Source organism: Stomoxys calcitrans, chromosome 5 (genome assembly GCF_963082655.1).
Source record: "Stomoxys calcitrans chromosome 5, idStoCalc2.1, whole genome shotgun sequence".
Classification (NCBI taxonomy): Eukaryota; Metazoa; Arthropoda; class Insecta; order Diptera; family Muscidae; genus Stomoxys; species Stomoxys calcitrans.
Window position 1 is genome coordinate 81076018 of NC_081556.1, and position 10054 is coordinate 81086071.

General features: G+C 36.4%; 4 protein-coding genes across 4 annotated transcripts in view; 2 read left to right on the top strand and 2 right to left on the bottom strand.

Annotated features, from left to right (window-relative positions):
- LOC106083743 (putative ferric-chelate reductase 1 homolog) overlaps positions 1–2863 on the bottom strand; it is a 106488-nt gene extending 103625 nt beyond the window's left edge. Inside the window, exon 1 of the mRNA XM_059368949.1 lies at positions 2775–2863. The gene's annotated coding sequence lies outside the window, so the exon portion shown is untranslated. The remainder of the gene's footprint in view (positions 1–2774) is intronic.
- On the top strand, positions 790–1915 carry LOC106083745 (ER membrane protein complex subunit 7 homolog). The gene is made up of 3 exons (XM_013246972.2): positions 790–975; positions 1037–1420; positions 1487–1915. The coding sequence occupies exons 1-3, from the start codon at positions 871–873 to the stop codon at positions 1739–1741; spliced, it is 744 nt and encodes a 247-aa protein (XP_013102426.2). The 5' UTR covers positions 790–870; the 3' UTR covers positions 1742–1915.
- Positions 1748–3165, bottom strand: LOC106083744 (exosome complex component RRP42). Its single transcript, XM_013246970.2, has 5 exons — positions 3030–3165; positions 2775–2971; positions 2512–2677; positions 2161–2449; positions 1748–2104 (listed from the first exon to the last, which is right to left on the bottom strand). Exons 1-5 carry the CDS (start codon positions 3084–3086, stop codon positions 1923–1925), a joined length of 891 nt encoding a protein of 296 aa, XP_013102424.1. The 5' UTR covers positions 3087–3165; the 3' UTR covers positions 1748–1922.
- A 1579-nt stretch (positions 3166–4744) lies between these two features.
- Positions 4745–8419, top strand: LOC106083731 (proteasome subunit beta type-6). The gene is made up of 3 exons (XM_013246951.2): positions 4745–4937; positions 5020–5494; positions 8169–8419. The coding sequence occupies exons 1-3, from the start codon at positions 4893–4895 to the stop codon at positions 8300–8302; spliced, it is 654 nt and encodes a 217-aa protein (XP_013102405.1). The 5' UTR covers positions 4745–4892; the 3' UTR covers positions 8303–8419.
- Positions 8420–10054: the final 1635 nt, after the last annotated feature.

Genomic DNA, 10054 nt, shown 5'->3' on the forward strand with positions numbered 1-10054 from the left:
AATATACGGGGTCTTGAAAATATTACACCTTATTAACATAGGCAATGTAGGTACCAAATTTCGATAGATATGTAAAAAGTAATTTAAGCTCTAAAAGACAAATTTTTCAAAAATCTGCACGCGTTGACGGACAGAAAGCATAGGATTATGGGTGAGCACACACGGCTGCATCTGCCGGTTCGTAATTGAGCCAGAACTTCTCTGGTTTGCCGGGATAGATCAATTTCTTTGGGTGCAATGGATGGCGGTCGTTCTTCAAGGACCATATTCACCCTGTCGCTACTTAACGCTTCTGCTACCGTGTCTGCATGAATGTTGTCCAGACTCACTTAATATGCCGCTTGACTTCCTTCACCCTCTGTGTCGACTTTTTAGTTTTAATTTATGTTTTTCTTATGGCTTTCGTCTCCCTCTTCTCACCTATTGCTTTTCTCTCTCGAACGAATACAATGGACCAGCGGTCTACGAGTAAAGCGGTTAGCAACTGCTTTCCCAAACGCGTGTCCTTTAACCTAAACATGGTGGATTTCTATCTGTATTCTTCGTCTTCTCCTTATTCCTACCAATGTAGGAGATGGTGTTTCTAAAAATGTATTATGTACAGTTTATAAAAATATGCGCTTATTCTAATCTATTTGTATGATTAATTTATAAATGTTATTACCCCTTTAAAGTGTGTGATTATAACAGCGATATTTATCGATTACAAAAAAGTAACTTAGATATATTGGCAACTCTTATTTTCCGACATTCGGCACACATTAATCGATTTTTATACATTAATCGATTTACACACTATCGATTGGTCAAAAGTCCCTAGTCAGTCAGTCAATCTCGTGAACAGAAAATTATTTAATTATTTACTTGTTAATGACAAAGTACAATATGAAAATAAGATACCTTCTACAGCTTTTGGCTCTTATTGTCCTATTAGGATTGGTCAAGGGAGATATTACAACACAGGATGAGCTGGTGGTATGTATAAGTATAGACTCTTGGTATTTTTAATTAAACCTAATTTATAAATTATAAAAAGGATGAAGTTTCCGGTTTATATACAATTGAGGGCAAAGTTTACCCACCTGAGGCCCAACAAATGAGCTACAATCCCAACGCTGCGCCCAACAACAAGTGGCAAATAGACACTGTTTTGAACATAAATGGTGGCGAATACAAAGGTTTCATAAGGGAAGATGGATCATTTATCATTAGCTCTGTGCCCTCGGGCAGTTATGTTGTAGAAATTGTCAATCCTGACTATTACTATGAACCCGTGAGAGTGGAAATAAATCCTAAAGGTAAATTCCGCGCTCGCAAAGTGAACTATATCCAACCGTCCCAAATTGTACAAGTGCATTACCCATTGAAGTTGAAGGCATTGACCCGCTTTAAATATTTCCAAACTCGTGAGCAATGGAAGGTAATTAAACTAAACTGTTATTGTGTTTTGTTTTCCCGCATTCTAATATATTCCATTTTGTTCCAGATAACCGATTTCCTTTTCAGCCCCATGGTTTTGATGATGGTCTTGCCACTGTTGTTAATGTGGGTTTTGCCAAAAATGGTCAATGATCCAGAAACCAAAAAAGAATTGGAAAATATGCAATTCCCCAAGATGAACAATGACATGCCAGAAATAAGTGAAATGATCACCTCGCTTTTCACCGGTGGTGCAAAACCACAGGAGAAAGAGAAAAAACCAACCTCTAATACAAAACAAACTAAGAAGAGAAATCAATAGATTGAATTAGTTCATAAGGGGGTTGTAGAATAGACTTTTAGTTTTATTACGTTTCGATGCATAAAAATATCAAAAACATTTATGTTACACTATCTACGTACATACGTATTCTCTTTTATTATAATATAAAGAAAACTAGATCAAACGATAATAAATTCAAAACTAATCAAGTAATCTGGAACTATTTTAAAAATCCCACAGTTTCTTTTCTTTTGCCCCCCAACTTGGATTCCTCCAAACGCAAGGCCTTTTCCAAAGCTTCATTGAGATGTTCACCAGCTGTAACTCCCAAATGTAAACATTTATACATGGTGTCTTTGTGCAATGAGCCACCGCCGACCGTATGGGTATGGGATACATAACCTATAAAATGAAATATTCTCAACCTGTGGGTAATCAGAAACTTTAACCAAACTCACATTTGTCGTTTCTTTTGGAAACAGCCACCACTAAACTTGCGGTGCTACACTGCTCTTCCTCTGCCGACGGATCTACAACACAACAATCGCCTATTTTACAAACTGTAACTAATATGGGTATATTGTCAATTTGTACGCGTGTACAATTGTAGGGATCATCGGAAATCAGTAAATCTGCCTCTCCAGCATCCATAACGGCTGCAGTCACTTTAGGTATTCTAGTGTTGAATAGAGCAGCTTTGGCCGCCAATGAGACGGCATCAAAGAGATTACCGCCACATTCCAAAATCTTTAGAAGTAAAATACGCAATTAGCAAGCAGCTTTAATTCTACAAAATTTGGATATCATACCAAAATATCCACATATAACTTCCAGCAATGTTGTCCCGGAAGAATGCATAAAGATTTTAAGTCAAATGCCAAAGGAGATTCATAAGCATTGGCCAATGTATCAGCCAATTCCAGGGCTAAATCTTCACCTCCTCTACCCTCAAATTCGGGAGTGGCATTTGCTGAACTAATTAAAAATGCAATACAATTCAACAAATAGAAGCCAGTTTATGTAGAACTTGGGCTGGTGGGCGGCCTCAGTGGCTAAGTGACATCCAACTTACCAGTCTACAAAAAATTCGATTTTCCCATGATGCGGGTGCATCGATGACGGCGTGTCAATTTCACATTTCACTCCTACCAGAATATCTGTGTTTGCTAATCGTAATCTTGCCGAACCACTGGCATTGTTAACCATTTCACATTCCAATTCCATGGGTCTATAATCACGGCGGGAACGGCCATCACAGCGAAAATCTTCCTGAAACATGAAGCAACACATTTAGTAAATGGTACTGGCTCCCCAAAGACCCACAAACCTCCACACCGTGCAAAATGAACGTCTTTTCTGCTTCACTTAAAGCAACATTTGCCATTATTAACTATTTGTTGTAAAAAACGAAGAATTTAAACCTTCGCAAAACAAAATAACATTGGAGGTTATGTTTATGGAACCCTCAAACAGTGTGTGCAATATGCAAAAAGTCATTCTACAAATGGGAGTTCATATGAACGATTTTTTGTACAGTAAATTGATGTTTGAAAAGAAACTTACCATAGGCCTGTTTTATGCTATGTCTACATGGATTCGTTTTGCTTATCATCTCTACCGTCCACACTAGTTGAGATGTTTTGGCAAATGTATTTTTTCACACTTTCACTTAAATGTTATGCTGTATTATTGATAAGATTAACTTTTTTCCTGCGTTATTTGCAAAATTTTTTTTATTTTATGTTTTTTTTTTTTTTTTTTTTGAAAAAAACCGATTTTTATTCTTGACATTTAGGAAAATGTTTGTTTAGCATAACTAGAAAACTACCCCCTACGAAACTTCTTTAATTGCCAAATGCCGTAAAGTCGAATGCCAAAGTGGTTTGAGAAATAAACTTTCAACATCGTTTTAAGATCTTAGAAAAAAATACATCTGTGTTAACGAGCATTTGTCATTTAAATTTATTGCAAAATCAAAACAAAAAAATATATCTAAAAAGTATAGTCCTGAATGGCATATGCCATATCTGAAATAGGAAGATTTTTCTTGAAGTAACAACATCATCAAACATAAATTTAAATTTTAATATGTTACTTTAAAAAAACTTTTTTTGCTACGTAAATTGACGGAATAAAGACATATTTTAAAGTTTTAGACAACAATCAATAGAATTTAATAACCATTTGCCATTTAGATCTATGGCAAAATCAAAACAAATTACGAATATTTTATTCAGTTAAGTTATTTTACACGGCATGTAGTTTTCTTATTACATGTCAAATTTAGCACATGTTGAGTTGTACATGTCGTGTTATACAAACGAAAGTCACATATGAAAATCACTTTTCAAAATAGCACATGTAATTTTTTTCGAGAGTGCTGTTCCCCTCCTAATGCTGGCAATATTTGGGAGGTACTATGCCATGTAAAACTTCTCTTCAAAGAGGTGTCGCACTGCGGCACGCCGTTCGGACTCGGCTATAAAAAGGAGGCCCCATATCTCTGAGCTTAAACTTGAATCGGACTACACTAATTGATATGTGAGAAGTTTGTCTCTGTTCCTTAGTGGAATGTTCATGGACAACATTTACATTTTTACTCTATTCCTTCTGACAAAAACATAAAGAAATCAGCTGATTTCGTTTTCAGTCGAATGAAAATAACGTCAAATTAAATTGTTTTCACATATTTATTTATGATTTAACCAACTCTCTCCAAATTTAACAGTCTTAACGCATCAAAAAATCAGCTTTTGCTCAAATTTTAGGTTGTGTCATACGAAAATAACATACAGGTGTGTAGCAAAAATGATAAATCGTATGTAAATTGTCAATTTTGACAAACATTTTCAATAACATTTGAATACAAAAAGTGACATGTTATAAGACCGTGTAATAGCGCCTTTAGCCACATGAAACTACCTCTGTGTATAATACACTGCTACAACAACAATAAACTTCTACTTATGTACTTTGCCCTGCTGATTTGCTGCTGACACTTGAACATTTCTCAATTACGGGAACTGAACTATTACTAAAGTGGCAAAGACAGCAAGCTGTCAACCCATTCACGGCGCTTCATCACCCAAATCACTTTGCAAGTCATTTTGCAAACCCCAACAATCTACCGGAGAGTTAAAAAATTAAAAAGATATTAATTAAACAACAATTAAACAAACCGAATATAAACATGGTTTTCGGCAATGACTGGATGGATGCTGCCCACAGCACAGGAGTAAGTTAATTAACATAGAACTGTTAGTTTATATTAAAAATGCAAAATCATTCTACCCGTATTTCATTTCTTTCCTGTCCAGACAACAATTATGGCCGTGGAGTTTGATGGTGGCGTCGTTATTGGTGCTGATTCTCGTACTAGTACCGGGGTGTATGTGGCCAACAGAGTAACCGATAAATTGACCCGCATTACGGATAAAATCTATTGCTGTCGTAGTGGCTCAGCTGCCGATACCCAAGCTATTGCAGATATTGTGGCCTACTCATTAAATTATCATGAAAATCAAACTGGTGATGAACCTTTGGTAGCAGAGGCTGCTTCGGAGTTCCGCAACTATTGTTATAACTATAGAGATTCGTTGGTGGCTGGAATTATTGTTGCTGGCTGGGACAAAAAGCGTGGCGGTCAAGTTTACTCCATTCCCTTGGGTGGTATGCTAAAGCGGGAAGCTGTGACCATTGGCGGATCTGGTTCGAGTTATATTTACGGTTTTGTTAGGGAATTCTTTAAACCAAACATGAAGAAGGATGAATGCGTTGAATTCGTGAAAAAGGGTAAGTAGGCATTAGCCATTTGACCCCTTACAGATAGCGTTATGTGTAACGGTGGTTATCCCCTCTTAAACTTAATAAAAACTTCCCCCAAAGAGGTGGTGCATTACGGCACGCCGTTCGGATTCGGCTATAAAAAGTTGGTCCCTTATGAACATGAATCGGACCGCACTCATTGGTACTGGAGAAGTTTGCCCCTGTTTCTCAGTGGATGTTCATGGGCAAATTTGCATAATGAGAACTACTAAATTTCCCTTGAACATTCCATTAAGGAACAGGGGATACTTCTCCCATATCAATGAATGTAATCGGATCAAATCGGATCATTTAAACTCAATGATAAGGGGCTTCCTTTTTTATGCCGATTCTGAACAGCAACACTTCGTCGGCCTAATGATACCTTCTTCCATACCCCATTTTGTGCAATCGAGAAAAACGCATTTAAGTCAAAGTCTCAAATACTCAAAACTGGGCCGTAAAGGATGGTTTTTTACGTTATCATGTTCATGCATTTCGAAAGAATTTTTCCTTACATTTTAAACTTTTCCATAAAAAAAACGTATTGTTAGTTGTTTCGTTCCATATTTTATGTTCCGAATTAAATTCCGGTGGGCCGAACTTTGGAGACTCGGATATATGTCTAAGACCAAAGGTATTAAATCGGGAGATATGTCTTGTATCCCAATGGAGATCACATGTGGCAAGGATGTCCATGTGCAAAATCGGATAACAAATAAGCCTTTAATGGGTGAAAAATCTTTAATTGGTGCAACCTGGACCATATTTGGCAAGGCCATTAAGAGGTCTAATACATCTCATTGATCCAAATTGCGCCGAAATAGCGTAACAAATACGTCTGTTATAGACCCACGAATTTAAATTGGGATGTCGCCGTATATGGCAGATGTATTTAAAAATGGTCATGTCTGAACCATATTCATCACGAATGTCAAGGGGTCCAACACAGCTCGCATTTCTACATATCATAGAAATCGGGTGACAAATTCGCCATTTATAGGCTCAAGACACTAAATCGATAAATATTCAACAAGAATGTCGACGAGACTTATACAACCTGCGAATGGAAAAATATGAATTTGTGGCAAATTTCAGCTAAATATCTAAAATTTTAAAGGCTGCGGAAATGGTTATTTCTATCTGTTCCAAATGTAATTACAAAGAGGATATTCGGTGGTGGAGATAAAAAAAATTAAACCCAGTCAGATGCAAGTTGTATACAAGTCATTTAGACAAGTTTTAAAAATCACTTGATTTGATTTCAATAATAGAAAGCCTTCTCTTGGTAGATCCATTCTGGATAACACTTAATAAGATGATGTGATCAACTATATCCAAATGTGTTTAATGCTTGTCGACAACTGAAAGTATGCAATCGATTTCTTCTATTGGGTTGCCCAAAAAGTAATTGCGGATTTTTCATATAGTCGGCGTTGACAAATTTTTTCACAGCATGTGACTCTGTAATTGCATTCTTTCTTCTGTCAGTTATCAGCTGTTACTTTTAGCTTGCTTTAAAAAAAAGAGTGTAAAAAAAGTATATTTGATTAAAGTTCATTCTAAGCTTTATTAAAAATGCATTTACTTTCTTTTAAAAAATCCGCAAAAAATCCCAATGTATTAGAGTGGTCAGGCAAAAAAAATTTCTGAGTGACTGCTAATATTTTCAAGAAAGACTACAGAAATATTTGATTGTAGTAATGACAGCCGGTTGTACGTAACGGATTGACCCGATGATTTCCTTCATCGGCAAGTGCTGCCGCCTCAGTGTACCACACACTGCTACTACAACAACAACAACATTGTAGTACTGATTTTTTTGATTGCAATTTTATGGTAAACATGAATGCATGTAAATCGGTATATCCAATAACATTCATTCTGTGGGGCTTCTAGAATCAAAACTTTTTGTTATTTTCCTTTTTCATTGGTGTCAAACCCGTACCCGTCATTGGTTTCCACGTCGATTTTTCAAAAAATTTATTGAAAATTCTGAAAGTTCGTACCTTAAAACCCTGGAATCCTAACTCAAAAAAATCGAAAATGGCGTAGGGAACAAGATAGTATTAGGCCGACGACGATAAATTAGTCAGCATTAGTAAGATGATAACCACCGCCGAAAATGTTTCTGATTTGAGGCCCGGATTTGAACCCGGGCGTTCGGCATCATAAGCGGACATGATAACCTCTGCACCACGGGGTTTTCATTTATTTACATCAATACAACCTATATACAATATCCTTCCACGGGATAACTATAAGCACAACATAGGCTATAAACCCCTATAAAGCGCTTGTCGGATCTGTAGTACCTTTATTATAACAACCGAAAATAATCCTTCTTAGACTCCCACCTGCCATTGTAGATGATCTCAACCTACAATAACATATTCCCTTTTGACCTGGTAGGGTCCACAATAAGTCTCTGTATTCATGCTTTATATTTGGGTTGTCTTAGCGCCATTCTCCCTAATTCAAAGAAATTTGGATTAGACCTACAAATATCTCATGTTTAACAATACTTACAACATTTTTATGGCACAGGCCCTGCATACTTCATGCAAGTTTGGCCCATACTACACCACACTGGTATCGTTAAAACATTTTGGTTATTACTTAGCTAAAGATTAACTCGAAATTTTTATAATTATATTTTCAGCTGTGCGACATGCTATATATCACGATGGCAGTTCTGGTGGTGTTGTACGTATTGGAATCATCACTGAAGATGGCATTGAACGAAAACTTTTCTTTAATACAGAATCAGGAGAAGCTGTTGTTGTGGGTCAATAAGGAAATTAAAAAGTTTTTGCTTTAATATAGCCTCTAATTTTTGGTATCTTAAAACATTTTTAATATAAAATACATGGAATAAACTGAGAAGCATAAATGGAGCTTCAAAGAAGCTAACTACTCTCTACCATCAATTTTTTCTGAGGTAAATATTATTTATTTATTGAGATTCCATTGCAGAATATTATTATTTATATTTTTATATCTGGTAATGTAGAATAGGTATAGAAAGTTATGCCATTAATTGGCTGACAACAAGTGAAATGATTATGCAGAAACAGCATAGCTGAAAAAAGTAATGTAGGACAAAAGCGTTTGACTAGCTACGGTGTAGAGAGCTGCAAGGTAAAATGAGCTTTCTTTTTGGTAACAAAATGAGCTTGCAAAAAATGATTTCCGTTCCCATTGCACAAAAAATTTAACCTATGTGTGAAGAATTAATCTTACAGGTGCTTCGCATATGCTACTCAAGTCACTTGCCGGCAGCTCTTGTGGTGCTGACAAAGACACCTTCTTGGTTAAATACCCGCCAGTAGTGAACAATGCAACGCCAGTGTGGATTCACCAGCTAAGCGACACGCAGTGGATTAAGATTTATGAGCCGATTACAAATTGCAACCTTACTTCAGTTGCCATAGAAATTTAAATAAATATCCGCCAGAAGTGAAAAATCCAACGCCAGTGTGGATTCACTAGCTAAGCGACCCGCAGTGTATTAAGATTTATGAGTCGATTACAAATTGCAATCTTACTTCAGTTGAGTTGCTAATGGTCAAATTTGTCATTTGATTTGTGTATTAAAGTGCATACTTTTTTACAATTTACTTAGTAAGCTAGGTTAGGTTTGGTGGCATTCTGCCATCAGACTCACTAAGACATTTTCGTCCATTGCGATGCCAAAGGAATAGGAGATGCCTTCTTAAAAAAATTACTTAGTAGTTGAACGTTCAAAATACTTATATTAAATGAAACAGAATAAAATTTCCAATTATAGACTTAATTTTTATACCCTACACCACTACAGTGGTACAGGGTATTATAACTTAGTGCATTTGTTTGTAACACCCAGAAGGAAGAGAGATAGACTTATTGATTAACATACCGATCGACTCAGAATCACTTTCTGATTCGATTTAGCTATGCCCGTCTGTCTGTCTGTCCATGTTAATTTGTGTACGAACTACAGGTCGTAGTTTTCATCAGATCGTCTTCGAAATTGCTATAGGCATGTTTTTCGGCCGAGAGACGAAGCCTATTGAACTTGGAAAAAATCGGTTCAGGTTTAGATATAGCTCCCATATATATGTTCGTCCGATTTTCAGTAATAATGCAATAAAATGGTAATTTTTTAAACGATTCTCCAAATTTGGCAGCAAGTATTTTCATGAAAATCGGTTCAGATTTATATATAGCTCTCATATATATACATCGCCCGATTTTAACTTAGAGTCACAGCAAGCGCATTTATTGACCCATCTTTGCAAAGCGCTTTCCTCGTTATTTCATGATGTCATCTTCCAGTCACGCAACTATAATTTTGTTGTCATCCATAATCGACCCCTTAGACTTCCCAGTTCCCATGTGGACCATCATGAAAGACAACCAATAGAGACGTCAGGTTGAATATTTGTGATTCGGCGCTGAAAAACAAAGCTTATTTATCTAGCAGCGTATCAGGCGGGTCTAAATACCATACATGATGATGTTAGCGAAGGCGGTGAGCAAATACCAAATGAATACCATACTTGGACA

What these genes read in the sequence shown, in the direction of transcription:
- LOC106083745 (XM_013246972.2), top strand. Translation starts at nt 871, where the DNA reads ATGACAAAGTACAATATGAAAATAAGATACCTTCTACAGCTTTTGGCT. An exon ending in CAACACAGGATGAGCTGGTG is followed by an intron (nt 976 to 1,036) that starts GTATGTATAAGT and finishes AATTATAAAAAG; the next exon opens with GATGAAGTTTCCGGTTTATA. An exon ending in AAACTCGTGAGCAATGGAAG is followed by an intron (nt 1,421 to 1,486) that starts GTAATTAAACTA and finishes ATTTTGTTCCAG; the next exon opens with ATAACCGATTTCCTTTTCAG.
- LOC106083744 (XM_013246970.2), bottom strand. Translation starts at nt 3,086, where the DNA reads ATGGCAAATGTTGCTTTAAGTGAAGCAGAAAAGACGTTCATTTTGCAC. An exon ending in TCATTTTGCACGGTGTGGAG is followed by an intron (nt 2,972 to 3,029) that starts GTTTGTGGGTCT and finishes TTCATGTTTCAG; the next exon opens with GAAGATTTTCGCTGTGATGG. An exon ending in ATCGAATTTTTTGTAGACTG is followed by an intron (nt 2,678 to 2,774) that starts GTAAGTTGGATG and finishes ATTTTTAATTAG; the next exon opens with TTCAGCAAATGCCACTCCCG.
- LOC106083731 (XM_013246951.2), top strand. Translation starts at nt 4,893, where the DNA reads ATGGTTTTCGGCAATGACTGGATGGATGCTGCCCACAGCACAGGA. An exon ending in ATGCTGCCCACAGCACAGGA is followed by an intron (nt 4,938 to 5,019) that starts GTAAGTTAATTA and finishes TTTCCTGTCCAG; the next exon opens with ACAACAATTATGGCCGTGGA. An exon ending in CGTTGAATTCGTGAAAAAGG is followed by an intron (nt 5,495 to 8,168) that starts GTAAGTAGGCAT and finishes TTATATTTTCAG; the next exon opens with CTGTGCGACATGCTATATAT.